The sequence below is a fragment of the Mauremys reevesii genome, linkage group 12 (genome assembly GCF_016161935.1).
Source record: "Mauremys reevesii isolate NIE-2019 linkage group 12, ASM1616193v1, whole genome shotgun sequence".
NCBI classification, from domain to species: Eukaryota; Metazoa; Chordata; order Testudines; family Geoemydidae; genus Mauremys; species Mauremys reevesii.
In genome coordinates, this window is record NC_052634.1 from 3,678,373 (window position 1) to 3,701,561 (window position 23,189).

The 23,189-nt window shown below is 41.3% G+C and overlaps 1 protein-coding gene across 4 annotated transcripts; it reads right to left on the reverse strand.

Moving 5' to 3' along the window:
- Positions 1–481: 481 nt before the first annotated feature.
- RBM7 (RNA binding motif protein 7) lies at positions 482–8,586 on the reverse strand. Of its 4 annotated transcripts, none has more exons than XM_039496254.1 (5): positions 8,407–8,583; positions 6,417–6,579; positions 3,862–3,964; positions 2,847–2,946; positions 482–1,961 (listed from the first exon to the last, which is right to left on the reverse strand). In XM_039496254.1, exons 1-5 carry the CDS (start codon positions 8,500–8,502, stop codon positions 1,521–1,523), a joined length of 903 nt encoding a protein of 300 aa, XP_039352188.1. In that variant the 5' UTR covers positions 8,503–8,583; the 3' UTR covers positions 482–1,520. The 4 variants fall into 4 exon arrangements, with proteins under 4 accessions (XP_039352188.1, XP_039352187.1, XP_039352191.1 ...); XM_039496253.1 differs by having other exon boundaries at positions 2,847–2,949; positions 8,407–8,581; XM_039496257.1 differs by lacking the exon at positions 6,417–6,579 and having other exon boundaries at positions 8,407–8,586.
- Positions 8,587–23,189: the final 14,603 nt, after the last annotated feature.

Genomic DNA, 23,189 nt, shown 5'->3' on the forward strand with positions numbered 1-23,189 from the left:
CAAGCAACTAACAGATTTTATATAGGCCAAGTAGATTTGAACTATTAAAATCTAGAGTTTAGTCTCCATGTCTCAGTACTGCAACTTGTCATCCATTGCCAGGCTTTAAATAAGGATGGGGTCCTTAGTGATGTCTCAGTTCTTTAAATCTTTCAGGAAAACATTGAGCATATTCATTCCTCTTGACAATACTGAGAATACTGGCTATTCTATTTTCCTTATTCGGACTAGTTTGGTTTTGAGCAAGTCAATGTGACAATGTTTCTTATGTAGAAGACATTAAATCAAAAGTCTGAAAGAATTAGACACCTCAGTAACTCCTGTAGTTGGTTCTGTATTTCTAATTACCACTCAATTCTCACTCAACCATAAGTTTGATCATCACTAGCTATGTAGGAGAGACACTAAGATGCAAACTGAAGACAAACAGCTTACTGTAGAGTTTACTTCTCAACAATCCTTTGAAACTTTTCACTGAATATACTTTCATAAAAGTTTATTACTATACTGAAACATAGGAATGCATATATTAAAAGGTGATCTGGACACGTGAATAGAGTTCAGTTATTTAAACAAGATTTCAATACATGTGGAATTCTGTCACACTAACAGCCTCTTGGTTACTAATCTGAAAGAAAAAAATCAACCCTTATTACTTCTGTATACTGTAACTCAGTCAGACCACAATTTTTCTGCAACTGATTTAAAAGTTAATATTGCATAAAAAAGGGGCATACATCTAAAAATAATTATAAAATAGGCACCCCTGTTTCTCCTATGCATTAAACAAAAAATCTTTACATCAAAAAGTACAGGCTAAGTTCAGATTCTTTTCTAAAATACAGACAACATACTTCAAGGGATGCAATCAGTTCCTGAGTGGTTTTAGTTACATAAACATGATTTCTTCAAACATTTTAGGCTACTGCACATAATTTTAAAACAAATATTAAAATCAAAAGGCCCAAGATTGAAACAGGGGAGAGCAAATTGAGAAGTCCTTAAATGCAAGAACTCGGAACACTGGAATTGTGTTATCCACAGATTTTACAGGGCAATTACAGTAAATACTATTCTTCAATACATTTTCAAAAGCAACATTTATTTCAGTATGAAAACACTGTTTTCAATATTTAAACTTTCACATGTATCATACCACAAGGAATTTGTTTAATGGGATTACCACCAGACCTGTTGCAGAGACTACTTTTTTTAAATTACACTAAAAAAAATACAAATTTTCTTTATAATACAACCAAGCTGTACAACTTCACCTCCCTCAAAGTACAATGATTTTTTTTTAAAAGTTGTGGCACATTTCTCTACATAAAACCCTGAGGTTAAAGGTTAATACAATAAAAATGAAGCTGCTTTTTCTTTTAAAAAAGGTAATGGACGTGACTTTACAAACTTTTTTAAAAGGTAACTTACGATGTTACTCTATACACTGTTTTAAAATCAATGTGAGACCTGAAGGAGACAGCCCATAAAAGTTCTTGAGAGCCCACTTTTAATACTGGCTAATGCCGGGATGGACGCCATTTGCCATCTCTGTAGTTCTCTCTTCTGTTATAGTCATGACTCCAGCCATCATGGCTCCTGTCTTCATAGCAGTACTCATCCCTGTTCCCTCTGGAGTAATGATCAGATCCAGGGTCATGAGGACTTCTGTCTTCATAGCTGTACTCATCTCTGTTCCCCCTATAATGATGATCAGATCCGTAGTCTCCAAAACGCTGCTCACGGTTAAAATGTCTGCTGTCCATATGATAAGGATGGGAGTTCAGCCTGTTCTTGCGCTGTGCTGATGATCCATCTGGACGACGCTGCATTTGTGAGCCTGAAGACTGATTAAATGAATGACTCTGCTGCTGCCCCGGTGAGGTATAAGTGGACTGATCTGAATGCGGAGAACCATACTTTCCACTGTATTGTGACTGCTGCCATGTACCACTGTTCATCTGGGGGGAAAAAAGGCTAATCAAGAAAGAAGTCTAGCGGATGACTGATGGAACAGCTTAGCACTCCATGGTGCAAGACTTAGGACAGTTTTTTAAATGCTTAAAAGGGCTAGGAGTTCTGCATTACATAAATAGTAAATACAGGGGGAATACCAAGCACTATGTGCATCAGCATTCATGGCAGCCACACTCTCTCTACTGTAGACTTTAACATAATTCATACAGAATTTTCAGCCTTCTAATGAAGCGGGCCTGCTTAACTCCTCTCTTTTAAATGATATACTAAATAAAATTCAGCATAATAAAAAGCAAGAGCATTTAATTTCTTTGAGCTGTAGTTTTGGTAAAGTGATTACACTGAGCTAAGAAACAGATGATCCAAAGGAGACAAAAAGAGAATATGTAACATACTGACCTATTTTTGGCTAGTGAGCATTTGTTTTCAGAAGTTTACACTCAAGCAGCATGAAAGAATCAGAGCTGATGGTTTTATTCATATGGATGCTAAAAGTTGTCCTTTTTGTGGAACAATATATGCTCCTCAACTGAAAAGCTTTGATGTGAATACTTACTAACAACAGAAGGACTGGACGCAGGTTCACAGAATAAGTTTAGAAATGTACACTGATTGCTTTATCTATAGTTACTCTTTGGTTCAAAGAGTTTCCAGGCACTAAACACTTTAGTGGCAGGAACTGTAAGCCTACTGCAATTGTACTTTCAACACTCCATAAACACATTCCTGTGAATCAGTATCTATTAAGTAAGTATCCCTCAGTAAAAAGTACTTGAAATTAAAAGGAAAGAGTTCTTTCATGTGTTATCCACCTACTGCTTGTGGCCATTAGCTTTAGATTTTCTGTTTCTATTAATTTAACAGCATACCACTTGTCTCTGAAGGTTATCAGGAGATGAGAAAGACCTCTGGAGCATCTGCACGGATGTGAATCCTGTTGCTAACGTGTTATCTGTGCTCCTATCATATCTGCTGAAGAAAGATTAGGAATTTTAGTCTTTAGTGTTTCATACCATCATTGTGCAAGTTAAAGGGGCATCAGCAGCCTAATAACATTAGTTTTTTCTTGGTTTTTTTTTTAAACCAAGTAGTACTGTAACTTTGTTTAAGGGCTTGCTTATTGTGTGCATCTGACAGCCCTTTGCCCACTTATTTTCCCTTTTCTGTGTGGGTCTTGCACACAGCAATGGAAAAACATTCTTAAACAGGGAAGACCACAAGAATTGGCAGGTGGACTCGGAGGCAGGAAACTGCTTTTAGCTTTTCTCAAAAGGGACTAGCCATCAAGGTAACAGCATATCTTTAACATTCTCCCATTGGCATAATTACTCCACCATGGCGAGAAGCGGAAGCTATCCATGGGAGAGCATCTTCCATCAACATAGCACTGGTGTGGGCAGCACAAAACTTGCATTGCTGAGGGAGCGTAGGGGCCTTTTTCCACACCCCTGAGTGACAGCAGTTAGATCAACTTACACAGTAGTAGTAGTAGTGTAGTCCTGCCCTAAGTAGCTACAAATTTTCCCTAGATTTTTCCCAAAAGAACACAGCTCACTAGAGCATCTAAAATGGAAAGCTTTAGAAAAGTAGTGTTTCACATTAGGCATGCCTTTTTCAAACTTTTTTTCTTAAAAAAAATAAAACAACCAAATACTTTTCCTCACAGTAAGTTCCTAATTTTAATTTTGTTGCCCCAAGAGATATAACTGTGCTCTACCTACAAACAGTATAAATGAACAGGAAGAGGGCCTCACGCTGGAAAGAAGGTACAACTGCTATTCTGCCCAGGAGCAGGACAGCAGCTACAGGAAAGTCACCATATATTAAATGACTGAAGTATATATTTGATAAGCCCTTGCTGGGAGGTAGGACAGAAGTATTTACCTGTTGGAATTTGGTGTTGAATGTGGTGTGCTGGAAGGACTTGTATTAGCGGTTCCATGCTGGGAATAAGATGAATTGCCATCTTGAGATGCATGACTACTCCCTGAATTAAAACAAACATTTTTATAAGACAACCTAAAGAATGAATGGAAGTTTGGATAAGAAGTGAACACCTGTTAGAAGATGATGGAAACACTTTTGCATTGCTTAATTAGCTTTGGAGTTTCATCAGTGAACAGCCAAGTCACACAATCAGGTTTACAAAACAGGGTGTTGCAATTGTTTTAATACCCAATGGTAAAGATGCAATCAACTAGCAACATTCTTGCTAGTAAACCTAGTTTAACTGCAATCAGATGCAACTGTTACTAACATGCCAGTAACAGTAATTTGTTTTAAAAAAGATACCCAAAATTAAAGCTATGAGGAGTTTAGCGCAGCAGTCCTCAACCAGGGGTTCATGTACCCTGGGGATACTTAGAGGTCTTCCAGGGGGTACATCAACTCATCTCAATATTTATCTTGTTTTACAGCAGGCTACATAAAAAGCACTAGTGAAGCCAGTACAAACTAAAATGTAATAGACAATGATTTGTTTATACTTCTCTATGTATTATATACTAAAATTTAAGTACAATATTTATATTTCAATTGATTTATTTTATAATTGTATAGTAAAAATGAGAAAGTAAGCAATTTTTCAGTAATAGCATGCTGTGACAGTTTTGTATTTTTGTTGATTTTGTAAGTTTTTTCAGGTGAAACTTGGGGATTACACAAGACAAATCAGACTCTTGAAAGGGGTACAGTAGTCTGGAAAGGTTCAGAGCCACTAGTTTAGAGCATCTCTTGGAGCTATAAAATAGATAATCTAAACATATAGCAGTAAACCTGAAGAGTGAGCTCTCCTTACCTTGTAAGAAAGCTTATGTTTCTAAAGGCAACTTATTTCACTAATGGTTTGAGCCTCACCTCTTGAAAGCAAATGGACTCATCAAGGCAGGGACCATCTCTTATGCTATACAGCACTAAGCACAATAGGGCAGTAATCTTAGTTGCACTCACTAGATACTACCATAATGTATTAATAGTCTGAGCTTTGCTTCTGACTCCAGTTATACTGTATTACACTCCAAATGACTAAACTGTGCATTCACTGAACTCCATTCTTTCACCTATGTAATAGGCATGAATATATTTAATTGTTTACCAACCCCACTTATCTGGTACTACATATATAAGCCTTTTGCACAAAACCCAAGAAAATAAAGTTAATGAATTCTATTGCCCACAGGCTGTACATGGACCACCAGAGCATTCCATAAGGCTCGCATTCTGCTTCAACACAGTACGCTAACAGCCAATTTATTAGCATTTTGTCATGCTTGCATCATTTTGGTTTGCACAAGTGTGTTAAAAGGTTTTCTATGTACAGTATTGTCTATCTAAATATGTACAAAACATGCTGAACTTAAAATAAATCAATAGGTGACTTTAAATCTTATTAAAATATGTAGATTGTTTGACCCACACAAAGTTGCGTTTATGTGGCCCTCCTCTGTAATAAGGGTAGGCACCACTGATCTAAAGGACTACCACCACTTTTTGAGCACTCTTAACCAAGAATTCCAATATTTATTTCCTTCCTCTTTTCAGGCATGAGTCAGTCCCACTGGTAAACCCAGGCATTCACTCAGACTCTATATTGTTGCTTCCAGAACATTATACAACTTCATGACTGCACCTCTTCAAAACCTCATTAGCATCACAGGTGGAAAAAAAAAACTAGAAACAAAAAGATTCCCCCCTTTCTGAACATGCAAATTCCAACTCTTGAATCTGTTAACAGCAGCAATTTATCCCTATTTGAGAGATCTTCATTTGCCATCCTATCCATTTCCAAAATATCTTCAATAAGTTGCACCCTCTGTATCTTCCTCTCTGGCAACTCCCTGTACATTATTACAAGACCTCACTGCTTGGTCAATAATCAAAACTGAGGTGAGAGACTAGGACTTTTGTGAAAAACAAATCCCATCATTTGAGTCTGAGCCATTTCTGCTGTTTCAATGCTATTAAGACAACTTTGGGTATATACTCAGCTACATCAGAAGCTCTCCCCCCATACTCTGAATTTGAACAGCCTTGAGAAAATGTAGAAGTTCTCTAAATACATAGATGTAATCGATTATTAGGATTACTATAGTCACCATTCACACAATAGGTGCAGTGTAAAAAACAAAACCTGAAATCAAAAGTTAACACACCAAAAAAAGCAACTTATGTTCAGGCAGAACTGACAGACAAGTCTCTTGCTGCAGGAAAAGTTAATAATAATACTAAGGAAAGGCTAGTGTACCATCTGTTCTGACACCTTCATTTCACAAATATACCAACCATTAGAAAAGTGAATGACAATTTGATATCCTGCAATGAATATCCTTTTTATCTAAAAATATTAAATATAAATTGTCATGTTTTTTGTGAAGGGGGAAAAAGATAACTGCACTTTGCCTAAAACAACTAGATTGTTTAAATGTTTATTTCATGGATACCTGATCGGAATTGAATTTTGATGGGCCTTCCAAAAAGTTTGATCCCATTAAGCAGACTCATTCCATAAGGGACAGATTCTTCGTGTTTGAAATTCACAAATGCAAATTGCTTTGGTTTACCATCTCTATCCTTAGGTATTTTAACTTTAATTACTGGACCTGCCTGCAAATCAAGAAACAAAAAATGTTAAATAAAAATGGAGCAAGTTCAGAAGAGTTTTACTCTTACAAAGAAATGGAAAAAAGGAAATCAAGAAACTCATAAGCAAGCACACAAAGAACACCACACGCATTCCAGTTCTGCAGAGACAGGTTACATGCATCTGTATTTAAGTGAAGCTGTTTGGGGCAAGGAGTATCTTTTTATTATGCATGCATGCATAATATGTCGAGATAATGTCCTCTAGACACTACAATACAAAGAGATGAAGCAGGTGTAGTTATGCAAGTCACCTATGCCAGTCTAAGAACAAAACATGTACTGCAATAGAAGGGTAAGACTACCTCAAATTAGAAAGGGAAGAGAGAGACCAAGGAATAGGCTGGATCAATACTGCCAGCCACAAGCAATCAGAAATAGTGACCTTGGTTTAAAAATCATGACATCTAACAATAATAAGTTTTGGTTTCTGTGTTTCCTGGTTTGAGATTTTAGGTCACCACTAGGTCACATTTCAAGCTTTCCTTCACAATTATGATTTTTTTTTAAAGTGTTAGTTGATGGTTCAGGGGTGAGGCACTGGCCTATCCTAATACTTGGGGGATTGGAGTTCAAAACTGGTGACTTCCTGCATGATCTTGGTTAATTCATGTAGCCTCTCTGTGCCTCGGTACTTCACCTATAAAAATGAGAATATTCCTCCATCTCAGAGTATTGAGGACAATACATTACAGTGTGGTGAAGTGCTTTGAGGTCTGCTAATATAAGCTGCTTAAGAACTAGGTGGGATTATTATTCAATCTACTTCAGCAGTTGTGCCTTCACAAAACCACACACTATCATGAGCCTGGCAATAAAATCGTAAGACTTTTAACAGTGCTGATGCAGGATTTGATGTGCAAAATTCTCTGATCTGCCTTTTGCAGGAGGTCAAACTAGACAGGGTTCTCAAAGTGTCGGTCACAACCCCAAAGTGCGTCATAACCCTGTTTCAATGGGGTCGCCAGGGCTGCTGTTGGACGTGCTGGGGCCCAGGACCAAAGCCAAGGGCTTCAGGCCTGGGCAGTGGGGCTCAGATTACAAGTCCCCTGCGTGGGGCTGAAGCCCTGGGCTTCAGCTTTGCTCCCCACCTGCTGCATGGGGTGGTGAGGCATGAGCTTTGGCCCCTCCACCCGGGGTGGTGGTGCTCAGGCTGGCGGAGGCTTCGATCCCACCTCCTGGGGGCGTGTAGTCATTTTTGTGCAATGAAGTTTGAGACTCACGGAACTAGATAATCAAAATAGTTGCTTCTGCTTTAAAATCTGAGTTATGTCTACACTGCACCACTAAGCCCAAACTCGGAGTCAGGCTTGAGCCTAAGACCTCCCTCTTGGTCCAAGTCACTCTGACCGCAGCCAGCAGGCCTTCAAGGACGCTGGGTGGGAATCCCAGCCCTGCTGTGACATGTCGCAGGGGGGCTGCAGCTCAGCGCCTCAGGCCCGGGGCGGTGCAGTGTGGACGTGGTAGCAGGGCTGCGGGGCGGGGCTCCAATGAGCACAAGCCCAGTTTTACCCTGCAGGGTGGCCACCCTCCCCGCGGCGTGGGGGTGGGTGTGTGGGGGGGGTACTAGGGTGACCGAGTCCCGATTTTGGCTCCTATCACCCCTCCCCCCGTGGCCACGTTTCCCACTTGCCGCCTGGTCACCCTAGGCTCGGCCGGGCCCGCGGGCGGAGCCTGGGAGGGGGGCGGGGCTGACACCCACTGGCGGGGGGGGCCGCTGCCGGGAACCGCCCGCTCTCTTCCCGCGCGCCCTCTCAGATCCCGCCCCCAGGAGCGCGCGGCAGCCGATACCTGGTGGAAGAGCTCGAAGATCAGCTCCTCCGTCACCCGGGGGTCCAGGTTCCCCACGAACAGGGTCCGGTTGGCCTCGGCCGCCGCTGCGCCCATCTCCACGCACGGGCCCCGACCTACTGCGCAGGCGCCGGTCGTGCATTGCGCAGGCGCAGCCGTTGGAGGGCGAGGCGTCGCTTGTCGCGCGCTGGCCAGGGCGAGAGTTTTACGCCTTCACGCGAGAGCTTTACGGTGGCAAGAGCATGAGGCGGGGGAGACTCTCCGATGTGCGCATGCGCAGTCCTAGGAGGAAGGGTATAAAAGCTCGGTGTTCCGTTGCTTAACTTTCCCTGCTTGGGTTACCTTGGGAGGAGGTGGTGGGGTACGGTTCCGGGAGTGGCTGCTGCTAAGGAGGGAGAGGGAAGGAGGGGACTAGGAAGTGGGCTGTAGCTGGACTGTCTGCTAGGCATAGTTTTGCAAAAATCACGAGGCTGATTTGAAAATAATGAAGTTCCAAAAATACCCTGGTGAATGGGGGGTGGCTGTCTTTGCCTTGCAGGTGTTGAGTCTGTAGGTCATAGTTCAAGCGTTTTCCCTCAACTGGCAGGGCTTGGAAACCTGTTTTTTGTTAAGTCTCATATAATCATGTGACTCCAGAAGCTTCCAGAGAAACACCGAGTATTGTGAGAGTTGGCAACACTGTAAAATGATACGGGAATCAGTGGGTGACTTGCTTAGCAGGAGCTCAGCCTAGATGATCATTTTGGACCTTTACACTCTATATGTCTGGGATGTGCTGTTTAAACATATGGGGGAAAGGAAAAGCTGTAGAAAGCATGAGTTCCAGTATGTACCATGTTGTTGAGAAAGAGTGAATGTTTCCCAGCAGTTGCAAGGGACATTTGTTTTGCAAGAAACTAACCATACGGATAACTGAGTAGCGTAACACAATGTATTATGCCCAATAACACCAAATATGAGGAAGTGTAAGAAAGATACTATCACAGACTACCAGGAATCCCAAGATTTATCATAAAAAAATTAATAAACCTGTGCCTTACCTTGAAAGATGACATTCTGCTGTGTAACCACCTGCTAGCTGATCTAGAATGGACAGTAAAGACAAATGGACAGAGAAACTCAATATGTAATCCTATTCTGGGTGGGTAGTACCTACTTCTGACAGATACCTGAGGGGGTGTGACTTTCTCTTGCACAGTGGTAAGAGGTACAGCTGAAGTCTCACTGAATTTAATTCAGTTGCTCAGTTCTGGGGAGTGGAGGGGGAAATGCCTAACTCTGGGAAGAAGGAAGGGACAGAATAAAAGTGAGGACCACCCATAACCATATGACACAAAAGAAGGCAACAGGCTGATTCCCTGCAGACTCAGGGACACAGCCAGGCATTGAGGCCTGCAGAAGGATGTTAATCAGTCAAAGTGAAGTACAGTACACAGGGTAGAAATGAAAACATGGCTGCTGCCCCCAGGGGCATACAATCTAGAAGCAAAGATCAGACAAGGTGCTCCAGAAGATTCTGGCAACGGGTAATTTTGCATATTTTCTTATTTATAGGAAAGTTAAGATTCTGCAGGAACTGATAGGAGCATCATTTAATCAACAAGAATGATTAAAGGTCTAGAGAACATGACCTATGAAGGAAGGCTGGAAGAACTGGGTTTGTTTAATTTGGAAAACAAGACTGAGAGGGGACGTGATAGCAATGTTCAGGTATCTAAAAGGGTGCCATGAGGAGGGAGAAAACTTGTTCACCTTAGGCTCTAAGGATAGAACAAGAAGAAATGGGCTTAAATTGCAGCAAGGGAGGTTTAGGTTGGACATTAGGAAAAAGTTCCTAACTGTCAGGGTGGTTAAACACTGGAATAAATTCCTAGGGAGGTTGTGGAATCTCCATCTCTGGAGATATTTAAGAGCAGGTTAGATAAATGTTTATCCGGGATGGTCTAGACAGTATTTGGTCCTGCCATGTGGACAGGGGACTGGACTCGATGACCTCTCGAGGTCCCTTCCAGTTCTAGAATCTATGAATCATGGGAAAACCAGTTCTGGTAGAAACTGATCACGCACGCACATACACAAAAAAACTTTCCAGTGCCTAGATACTATGTTGCTGGGTTGTACAAAATCTTAATGCCCTGGCTGTGATGTTTGAGGGTTTTTGCCTTTTTTCCCCCCCAGTGGTGGTATGTTCATGCACCTTCAGGGATGCAACCCTCAGTGTAGATATACTACAATGGTGTAACACAGGATGTGTGTAGTTACAGCAGTTTAAATTTCTCCACTTTAGTCAACCCCTAAGATAGTTTTGTAAATGCTTGTTTCTTTCTAGTGTTAAAAGTTTTCACAACACTAGGGGGCTTTATAATCATGGTTTCTCCAAAATAGTTAAGAAGGACAGATTCACAACCAGACTTCTGCTGAGAGTATTAATAGATTGCTGTACACAGAAACTGTACACTGAAATTCAACCTGTGATCCATGTTTGAAGTTTACTGGAAACTAGTCTATGATTATTTAAATATTTTTTAAAAATAGCCTTGCATGTGGTGTTTTTCAGCCCATCATTATGAAAAGACATGCAAAGTTGCCCCATACAGAAAAATAAGCAAGTGCTGCCATTTCAAATATAACTTTCTGAGGTTTCCTGCTCCCCTCCTCTTTTTTAAGTCTTTATCTTGTATTCAGTGTGGTTTTGTATTTTTTTTTATAACCCGAAAAATATGTGTGAGTGTTGTGACCTGGCGCATGAGCTCACAGCACGAGTCACTCAAATTTGCCCCAGCCAGTCCCAGTCGTCATGACAGAGGAGCAGCTGGGCCAAACCTGAGCAGTGCTGCAATCCCATGAAACAAGTTGCACTTCTTAGAACGTGGAGCCAACCCCAGCCCGTCCTGGGGGACTAGAGCCGCACTCTTTTAGAGTAGGGCATGGGAAACATCAGTTGAACAGCTAAGGATTTTTTAAATGTATTTCTGATATAGATTTACAGAATTGGGTTTTGGGTTGTGATTTTATTTTATTTAAGGTAGAGGATGAGAGCATTTATATTGTGAATATACAAAAAAACTAAAAAGTAAATGACAAAAGCAATTATGGAAGTAACAAGTTCTTGCCCTGATCCAAAGCCCTTTGAAATCAATGAGGCTTCTTTTGCCGCTCTGTTAACTCAGCCTTGCAGAAAACTGTTTTCAGCTAAATGACAGCTGGGCAAAGGTTGAGGACTTACTCCATCCACTTCATCTTTCTGAGGTGAGAATTCAATCATCCCAGGAGCTCATTGATCTCACTGAAGGGTTATCTTCAAAGCCTAGTTAAACTATTGTACTTCAATTGACTGAAGGGAAAAAGGCCAAAATGTTGCACTTCAAGAACACAAATACCCGATAAATATAAAAATAACTTGCCTAGTAAAATATTATTCAAAAGCCATTAAACATTTCTACAAGAGGAAAACAATGTTACTACACGATTATAAACCTAAACTGATCTTTTTTTAAATGAGACATATTTCCTAGTCCAACTTCCCTCTCAGAAGCCTTGCAGGCCTTTGGCAATACCATTATTGCTTTATTACTAGGATTGGTACTAATTTCCTGTAGGTGAACTTTTAATTACTGTTTTTAAATGGTCTTAAATTTTAAATTGAGTGAATAGCTGCAGCATGTTTACAGCAATCCTAATGTACCAAGTCAATATAAATATGCAATTACCGACTATTATAGGCATAGTCTCATTTATAAATATGCCATGCTAACCACCCTAACACACCTGTAACATGTCATGGGGAAGAGCCTTGGTGTAAATTGTCATAATAATAATTGTCATAATTGACCTTAATGGAGCTAGGACAGTTTACTCCATCTGAGGATTTTCCTCCATGTGCCCACATACAAAAATACTGCCAAGTGATCACTGTTCACCTTGTCAGTCACCACAGGCACTATAGCAATGCGGATGGGAATCATTGGTGTGAAAGACCCAGTGATGGAAACAGTCATCCCACAGTCTACTCCACAGGGGTCAAGTTTGCCAGATGCCACTTTGTTGTACAAATAGTGCAGCATGAACTGTGGAGCCTATTTGCATGCTATTTTGCCAGTGATTGATCTTTCTTGCCAAGCCAGGGCAAGAGCTTTGTGTGTATCCTGTTATCTTGGAAATGCCCCTGTTCCTGGGAGTTGTGAGTTTACCAGAGGATTCTGGAAGCTTGGCTTCTTCTCCTCTGGGCTTTCAAAAAGCCTTTTAAAAATCTCCCGAAAGTTATTTCAAAGAACTCTTCTGGGAATAGATACTTCAAGAGTAGTGTAATGGCAATGGTGTAGTGTAATACAAAGCCCCAATCCTGCAAACATGTATTTGCTTAATTTAGATTGGGGTCCAAGTGTGGACATAGGGCAAAACTACACCCAAAATGGCTGGGCACACACACTTCTAAGAGCAGTGCTGTCCCACCAGTTCAATTATCATCAATTCATTTCTCTGGGCATGGTATACTTCTAAACTCATGTCGACCTAGCAACATCTCTCAGGGCCGTGAAAAATTTCATGCCCTGTGTGATATAGTTAGGTTGACCTAACACCCACTGTAGATGGAGCTAGGCTAATGGAGGAACTCTTCAATTGATCTACAGTGACAGAAAACCCCCTTCCATTACTGTAGTCAGGGTCTACACTGCACTACTACAGCTGTGCAGCTATAGAGCTTGTAATGTAGACATACTCCTAATCTAAATGTAGATTGTATAATAAATAAGGAGATGCATATATGCAAATAGCAAGAGAATGGAGCATTTCATTTCTTCATTCGACTTTGTTGGTGTAGATTCCTTTTGATGGCCTCCACCGTTCACCATATTGCCTCGTGCAATGACACTATTGAGGAACATGCGACTTTGTGTTTCTACTTTAAACAGCTGGTTTGCTCTTTAATGTGAATATGCTATTTGTGTTTTTATATTCGTGCAGAGTTCTGAACAGTCAGATCTCTGACTTAATTGAGGTTTCTTCTGTGCTTTGCAAAAACAGTTTCCCTTCCTACATTTGTTTCATTAAATGGTAAGTACAGTTCTTGTCAGGAAATTTAGCCCTCTGGATATTTCAGAACATGTAAGAAGTAGAACAAACACATTTTTCCATGTGGAAGAAAATTTGAAAGGGGCAGTTTAACCTGCATTTTTCATTGGATTTCAGTGCACCATGGAATATCCTATTTTCTTGTTAATTGTTCTCTTTTCATTTCCTTCAGGTCATTACTTATTATTACCAGACCTAGAATTTATATTGATTTCTTTTAATATATGCCTGGTTAAATTCTAAACAATTACTCATTCAAAGCGGAAATTATTAACCAGCTCTGCCAGGACTTTCAGTTTGGCTTAATTTCCCTGGAGACTCATTTAGTTTTCTCATTGGATCCCCTCAGGTTTGCTTAGCAGAGTATGCATGTGATATTTATATCAATAATGATTTTCTCCATGTGTGATAGAGAGAGTCTTAGAAGCAAGCTGACAGAGGACTCTATTGTCACTTAGTCTGATGTTTCATTACCAAAAGTAACTTTCTTGGTCTCCTGGAGTCTGACCCAGTCCCAAAGCTTGGCATCTACAAACTAACGTCCTGATGCTGTAAGTTACTCCATATGGTGTTGCTCCCATTCAGAGCCCCACTAAAGTCAATGGCAATCTGCCCATCCAGAGGTAGTTGCATAATCAGGGCCCAAGAGTTGGTTAAATAACAAAAATTCATGAACGTTTTTGAAATTTTCAAAAAGGATTAATTTTTTTATTGTTGTTTTTGCAAACATTTACCAAATTTTTTTTGTTTTCATTATTTTTATTTTTTCTCCTTTTCTCCCACTTTTTTCATTTTGCTACTGAAAAAAACAGACAAAGGAAAGAAAGTAAAATAAAAAAACATGTTTCCTATCAGGGGAGGAGAAAATTTTGATAAACAATTTTTTTTTTAGCAAATTTAATTTTCAAAAAAGGACATTTTTAAATTAAAAAAAAAAAGATAAACATTTCCACCAGTTCTACTTGTGGGAGCCTTTCCACTGACTTCAGTGGGCTTTGGATCAAACCATTAATGATTTTTTACAGTATTGCTAATCACGCTTTTCCCCCCATTAATTATCATTTATGATGTGTGAAAAGATTTGAGAATACAACCTCAATAAGGCAGTTCCTTCCTGATTCGTGCTGGCTGTGGTCTTTAATGTTCTGAATACCACTCACATACTTCTGAGCACTTGTGGTCATTAATTACATAGAATTTGAGCACAGATCTGAGGAACTACAAATATTTCTGAAGAGCTATTGGAGCTGAAATCAGCAAGTACTTCATTTGAGAGAAATGCTCTTAGAATTTGAATTTAAACTATTTTTGTTTTAAGTAGTTCAGAAGTTTGTTTTGTTTTGCTTCTAAAACCTTTCCAAGTTCAGCCATGAAGAGCTAACAGTAGAACAGAGAGGCTGGCCCAGTGTACAGGTCATGCTACTGCAGTTTCACTGCTCTGGTACTCGAGCAAGCTAGATTAAAGCTAGCTCAGGTATATCTACACAAGCTGCAGTCACAACCCATGACTGCAATGTAGCCATATTTTTAGTCTGTCTGGACGTTAATCCCCATATGGAAAAATGAGGACAGTAGTACTTTCTTACCTCGTAGGGGTGTTATGAGGATAAATGCATTAAAGATGGTGAGCGCTCAGATGCTATTGTAATCATAGAATCATAGAAAAGCAGGGCTGGAAGGGACCTCGAGAGGTCATCTAGTCCAACCATCTGTGCTGAGGCAGGACCAAATAAACCTAGACTATACCTGACAAGTGTTTGTCTAACGGGTTCTCAGAAACCTCCAGTGACTGGGATTCTACAACCTCCCTTGGAAGCCTACTCCAGTGCTTAAATATCCTTACAGTTAGAAAGTTTTTCCTAACATCTAACCTAAATCTGTCTTGGTGCAGATTAAGCCCATTACTTCTTGTCCCAGCTTCAGTGGACAAGTGGAATTGACACCCCCCCCACACACAGCTATTAAGACCCAACCGTACTCCCAGAGCTATTGTAGATAGCAACAATGCCATCAATTATGCTACTAACTAAACAAAGAGGTTAAAGAAACTGTGGTGGGGACAAAAATTCTGCCCAAATTAAAGTGGAAACAATTCTAAGTGAGTAGAAAAATGTAGCTATAATGAAAACAAGTAAAAAATATTTAAAATATTTGGCACTGCCCTTGATGGTTTATGTTTATAGTGGCCTTTGCATCTGATGGACTGTAATTGTGATTCATTCTGGTGAACAAGAACATATGGTCATGAGATCCCATTGCACAACTTTCCCCTTGTCATCTGTTTATCATGCTGTGGCCATATGGATTTCTTGGACATAAACAGGGTTAGAACTTGGAATGCTCCTCCAAAAGTTGTCCAATTATTGACCTCGCTATTCATTAGGGAGCTTGTTTTAAGGATGTGCAGATGGATAAGAGCTGGAACAAGCTAGGGTTTTGTTCTCTTTTGGCTGCTTCTGTGTTCAAAAAGCTGCGTTGGCTGAACAGGCATACATATGGGATTTTGTGTTTAGTAACTTTAATTTTGGGGGAGAGCATGGATCATATGTAAACACTCCTGTGTAAACAAATGATCATTTGCTTCAGGAATCTGCATAATTGATTAAATTTATGCTCAAAAGCCAGAGTCTTGACCCAGATATCATGGAATTCAGTGGAAAGACTCTTATTGACTTCAGTATGGGACTTGTCTAGATCTCCCATCCTTGTTTAAAAAAAAAAGGACAGGTGATTTTAAAGGCCTACTGCCAATAACAATATAGTACAAAGAGTTACTTTCACTAATCACAGACTTGAAAACAAGAATGAAAATCTCTGTGCCTTTTTCTTGGAAATCAGAGACATAGTTTATAGTGATACTTTCGCAAAGCTCTACCAGATCCTCCGATGACTTGGCTCTAACAAGTGCAGCCTTCCTACTTCTGGTAAAATAGATAAATATTAGACTGGTGGTGAAACAGAGACACCAACAAATTATGCACCTTCCCCAAGGAACAGAATCTATGGATATGTCTATGCTGCACACTAAGCCCGGGCTCTGACTTAGTTTTGAGCCTAAGCCACCCTTATGTCCACACACAAATTAGTCTGACTTGGGTCACCAAGCCCCCAGGACCTGAGTCCTAGGACATACTATGGGGGTGAGTCAGAGTATGACTTGGGTCCAAGACCTGTCATTTTGCAGTGTGGACACACACAGGTCAATGACAGAGCAGTATGAACACATGAGCATGGCTGGCTCCTTCAGTTGTAAACCCAGGTTTACAATGCAATGTGAGCGTTGAAGCACTGGCTTGGAAATGCTGAGTCCACAAGCCCAGGTCCCACAACCCCTTCTTAGTCCCTTGTACTGACCAATAAATTTCAGTCCCAACCCATATTTGTGTATTGTGTATAGAGAACACAAAGTCAGGTTGCTTAAGTGCACTATTTTTAATTGTCTGTTGATCTTACACAGGAATTGTTATGCAGGATCAGACCAGTAGTTGACTTAGGGCTAGTCTACACTTACCTGCCGGGTCGACGCGGAGAGTTCGACTTCTCAGAGTTCGAACTATCGCGTCTAATCTAGACGCGATAGTTCGAACTCCCTGCGCGCTCCGGTCGACTCCGGAACTCCACCACTGCAAACGGCGGTGGCGGAGTTGACCTTGGAGCCGCGGACTTCGATCCCATGGCATCTGGACGGGTGAGTAGTTCGAACTAGGGTACTTCGAATTCAGCTACGCTATTCACGTAGCTGAATTTGCGTACCCTAGTTCGACCCCCCCTTCTTAGTGTAGACCAGGCCTTTGTCTGATGATCTGTCTCTGACAGTGACATTATCAGAAGTTTCAAAGGATAGTGCATGAAACTTTATAGTGGACAATTACGTAACACTCTGCCCAATGGGAGACTTTTTCCTAGGCCCTGTGATTCAGAACATGGGTGTGTTCTGAATCACTGTCCCTTCAGACAGTTTTATTGTCTCTAATGTATCTGTGGATATTGTTTATATTGAACATCATTAAATCATACTAAACTTTTGGTCTCAATAATACCTTGTCGCAATGAGTCCAACAGGCTAATTATGTGTTAGGTGAAATGCGTATTTCCTTTTATCAAAGGTTGAAAATTTTCAGGCAAAAACACTGATTAAGTAAATGCATCAGAGAGCTTCCAGGCTTGTACATTTTATTGGGCTGTTTTACAGGTCAATATTCTAAAGTTATTGGTTCCCTAGGTACTATCTTCTACATGTAGGTGCTAGACCTCAGACTGTATAATATTCTAAACTTGGCAGGCATTCAACAGCGAGGCCTGTCATTTATATTACTGTCTTCAGAGCTGATTGCAGATGTCAGCTGTATCTTCCTCCTTGCCTGATTGCATTCACATTCCACAGGTTATTCAGCTGCTTCAATGACTTTCCCGTCCAGATGACAATCTTTTCAGCACTATGGTAATGGGGGCTACACAATGAAAAGTGGATACTTGAAAATTCTCTGCACCCCACTATCCTACCAGAAAACGGTTACCCATAATTACACTAAATGATAGAGAGCTCAGTCAGGCAAAGCCACTGCAAATGACAGTTATTTCACCAGAGAGCCTAGAAGAACGGGTGACACTTGCTAATACAATAACAGTCCACCTTACCCCTGTTCGCAATTTTCATTACTGCTATTGAACATCTGTGGGCTGATTGACATCTGTACAGAGAGAGAGAGAGAGGCAGAGAAAGATGACGGCTGCCATCTCTGCTGAATAAACTGAACACAAATGCTCTTTCTGCCTCAATTCCTCAGCTGCATATTTATATGTGCAGGAGGGGAGTGACCAGGAATAAGTCACTGAACTGAAAATGGAAGAGACAGAACATAACACAGAGGGCAAGGAAGAGTAAAGGAGGCAAGAATGATGAATATGAAAGCAATAGAAGAGAGAGAGAGATGGGGGAGTTCTTGCCCTTTATATTCATTTCCCACCGTTAATGCTCTTATTATACTGAATATTGTTTGAAAGTCAAATAACTTAGCCTTGCTTGTTCCTTTCGGGAGACTTTTACTGCTCTGTGCCATTCCAGCACTCCGGTGCCCTCACTCTTTTAGAAATAACTAACAAATAAACCAGCTCATCAGTTACTCCACTATCAAATCAAATAACATCTCCCCCACCTGCAATATAAATACAACAAGCTAATTAAGATCCCTCATAAAGTCCCCATGCCACCGCTACTCGGCTCTGCCTAATGCCCATCCCCTCATGGCCAACAGAGAAGTGACTTTTTGCAGCTCGCCCTAAAGGGTAACAAACGTGAGCTCTTACCAATCAAGGTGGGGAAACACATTCCAAAGGCCTGTGGTCCTAGCAGCGAGTATCCTGAAAGCCATCCTTTATATCCAGTATAGTGGCATGAAAGGAAACATTAGTATATCTGTATTAGGTACTTGTATAGCCTCCATCACGTAGTATCTGAGCCAGTGTAGCCCATAGGGCTAGCTTGCCTTTATTATATTCACTGCTTTGCATTATATTCAGCAGTAATGCAAGGAACCTACAGCCCTGTATCCTGTAGGACATTGGCTTCAGCAAGTTATCATAAAGCTTGAGGCCTATACCTTTTGAATAGACAAACAGAAAACTCCAAGTACTGGGGAGCTGATGAGAGTGTTTAAGGGGAATTTCTGACCACAGGAACGTGACCCAGCCACATGAGTGTCATGGTATTGAATTGACCTATATAACAGATCCACAAACTACATCTGCAGATACCTAACCACAAGAGGGCCGTGGTAACAAATTGATGTATATGATAAGAAGTTGAAATCATTGGTATACTAACCTATAGGAGAAAGACCCTCCAACATTAGTAAGGCGAGAATATACAAATCAGGAAAAGAAGAAAAACCTCTACTGAATATGCATCAAACATGGGGGCGCCAGCGTATTCTAATAGAAAAGTTGCATCCCAGCCTAGGGGCAGTAAGAGAAAGAGGTATCAGAATGATCGGCACTGATGATGTGGGTGAAGGTGATGGTGATGAAGAAGATGATGGCTAACAAGGGATGGTGTGAGTAAATGGATGGGCAGATGTACATTCTGTAGTATCTCTATCTACCTTACTGAGTTGGGATATTTGTGGCTGTGCGAAATGTATTAATAAACTATTTGTAAATATAGAGGATTTCCTATAGTGGAAGTGTTGCAACTGTGCACATTGGGGTTCCCAACTATATAATAAGCTGAATAATACTGGGCCTGATCTTGGGACAAGAACCTGTCAACCCTCAAAGTGATAACTGGGGATTCTTAAGTTATCTATCTATCTATCTATCTATCTAGCCTCATACACCCCCTCTCAATCTAGGCATAGATTGGGCTACACCCCTCACAATGTTTAATGTATATATCCTGAGGTATGAAAGTTCTGTTATCCCCACTTCACAGCTGAGGAACTGAGGCCCAGACCCTCCAAGGTATTTAGACTCCTAAGCTTCATTGATTTCAATGGGAGTTAAGAGCCTAAATATTTTTGAGGAGCTGGGCCAGGGGGACCAAGGGTATGTCTGCACTGCTCAGGTTAGCCAACCTGAATTAGTGAACAGGTTAAAATAGCAGTGAAGACACAGAAACTCACCGTCTTTGGGTTAGCAGCTCAAGTTCAAGCCTCCAGGGGTTTCTCCACACTGTAGCTGAGAGGTATAATTTCCAACCTCGGTAGACAGACTTGCACTAGCTGAGCTGGAGCTAGCGCACTAGAAATAACAGTGTGGATGTTGTGGCTGTAGTAGTGGCTCATGGTAGCTGCTCAATCCCCTGGATCCAAGCATGGGTGGCTGGCCCAAGATGCCCCTAGTGGCACAATATCCACACTGCTCTTTTTCGTGCACAAACTCAAGTTGAGCTGGTACGAGTCTGTCTTCCACCTGTGCTGGGAATCAGACACCTCCCAGCTGCAGTGTAGACCTACCCGAAATCGACCTGGGGTTGAACTCCAGCAGCTAGCCTGAGTTAAAAGCCGAGCTCTTGTGTCAGTAAGGCTATTTTTACTTGTTAAGAACACGTTTTTTGTGTGCAGAGTAGGCATATCTTAAGTGACTTGCCTAACGTCATACAGGAAATCTGTGGTGGATTTGGGCATTGAACCTGGTTTGAACAGGGTTGTTGTGAGAGTAAATGCACCAATGAGTGTGAGGTGCTCTGACATTATGGTAATAGGTTTCATATAAGTGACTAGACTAAGTGACATCTTTTTAATGGGTGGGGCCTGGTTGTCCTCTCAGGTATGCTGGTTATGCATTGCTAGAACTCCACTGACTGCAGGGCAGTACCTCTACTTTACACTGGTGTGAAGAGGAGGAGAAACAAACCCACAGTCTTTTGAGTCAGTCTTCCTCCTTTGCAGTATCCCTGATTTGTATCCTTTTTCTCTGACTCCAGCAGAAGCCACCCCTGATTTCTGTCAGAGAGCTCAAAAGGCAGAGTGCCTCCCAGCCTACTAGCTGGAAAAGAACTCTCAATTAGCCTGGCAGCCTGCAATAGAAGGGTAATTGTAGCTACACACTTCTCACTGTAGGGAATCATTGTGCTGTTTAAACAGACCATAAAAATCTCCAGCAATTCTGGTGTTCAAACAGTTAAACAGCCACTAAAGACACCAGCAATACAAGACCTCGGCATGTTTTTTTCCAAAAGAAATGCCTGCACCAACTCTGTTCCTGAACTTATTTTCCCACAGTGAAATCCACAATGGCCTTTTTTGGAAACAATAACATTATATGCAGGCTATGTAGTGAGTGACAGAGCTGCCAAAGTCACCACAGTTGATATAAGAGACAGAGAGAATCCCTTCTGATCCCTTTTGGTTTTCATCTATTGCCAAATCATTTCAGTGGGTATTAGAGCTGCAAAACCCTGCTGGAGTCATCCAACACAAGGAAGAGGGAAGGCAATAAATAAGTTATTTACATTAGAGTAATGCCAAGAAGCCCATTATACTAGGTGCCATGCAGATCCATAGCAAGAGACACCAAAAAGTTTCTAAAATATAAACTGAGAAGCCAGACAATGGGAGCATTATCATTCCCGTTTTACTGGTATGGAACTGAGACACACAGAGGCTAAGTGACTTGCTCAGGGTCACACCAGGAGATGGGAAATGAATCTGTACCTCTTATCTGGTTCCTGGATCAGAAAACCAGCTTTTCTCTATGTGACTTCACCATGTTACTTACATGAGTAAAATCTTGCAAAGATGTCACATAGAGGCTTGCTCCTCAAAGTCTTTTGTCTTGGAACCAACAGTGAGAGTTGAGCAAAGTCCATAAGCCCCTTGTACCTTGATGGGGACACAGGCTCCCCTGACAGTCACTAAGTGGAGTAGCTATCAGTGAAAAGCAGGATCCCCCTCCCCCAACCTGTTTTTCCTGAACAACAGAAGAAATGTTGTTTCCAGACCACTAGTGCTGGCAGTGCTGAAAACTAAATGTTTACTTTCCATAATTCGTCCAAGGTTCTGCTTCCACTCTTACAAATAACCTTTGATTCCAAGCAAGAGGGAGTGCTGTTTGGATCCAGCAGCTCAGGGTATTAAGGACTTTGCTGTGAAAGTCAGTCGAACGCTGGGAGGTAGAAAGGTGCAATGAAATGGTTCTTCTGGATGTCTTGCACAGGACTTTTCAGATAGCATTGAGAAAAGGTTTCACCAAGTCATTTTAAAGAAAAGAAAAACAGCCTTGTGCTCCCCACAGCCATTTGCAAACTCACAGACGACAGGCCTGATCTGGACAGCATGTCACAGCCAGCCTGTTTTTCTAGGGCAAGTCTCCACTTCACTGGGATCTGAAGCACTTGATGGCACAGCCCGGGGGCTAGGAGCCAGGAGCTCCTGAGGACTAATTCCAGCTCTGCCTTGTATGACTGAGTCACTTTGTGACCATAGAAAAGTCATTTAACTTTCTGGCTTTAATTTCATCATCTATTAAAACTGGGATAGTATACATAAAATTATTAAAATAGGGAACTTTTTTTTACCATTAGTCAGTAGTGTTTACTTGACTGCTGGCTGTTTATGAGAGGAAGGATGGCTTTGTGAACAAGGCAGTAGCTTGGGACTGCAGAGAGATGAGGTCAGTTCCTCCCATACTTGGGCTAATGGCTTGATTTTTTCCTCTGCCTCAGCCCCCATGTCAATTACATGCAGTTAATAATGCTTCCTGTGACAGGTTCAGTCACAGAGACCCCCTTGGGACTGCCACCTGATGTGCTGAGACTACCTCTGAGCCCATTTTCTCTGCCAGTTTGAGCCTAATCCTTTTCAGACCAATGTTGTAGTTTATGGCCTGGGTCCAGCAATCACTCACACCCCCGTAGTTACTGTCCTTTGTTCCAGTTTCTTTCAGGCATCTCTTCGGGGTGGAGAGACCATCTCTTGAGCCAGCTGAAGACAAAATGGAGTGGTTTCTAGGGCCTTTTATATTCTCGCTCTTGTGAGCGGAAACCCCTTTTTTCTCCTGTGCAAAATCTCAGCTACAAGATGGAGTTTGTAGCAACCTGGGCAAGTCACATGTCCATGAATGATTCAGCTTTTTGCAGGCCGTCACCATTGATTACATGTTAGTCTGAACATTCCCAGGAAAGCTCAGATGTGGACTGACGTCTCCAAAATTGTCAGTTAAGTGTTTCTTGATTGGGCACTTACTGAGAATAGTCCTTTTCTCAAGAAGCT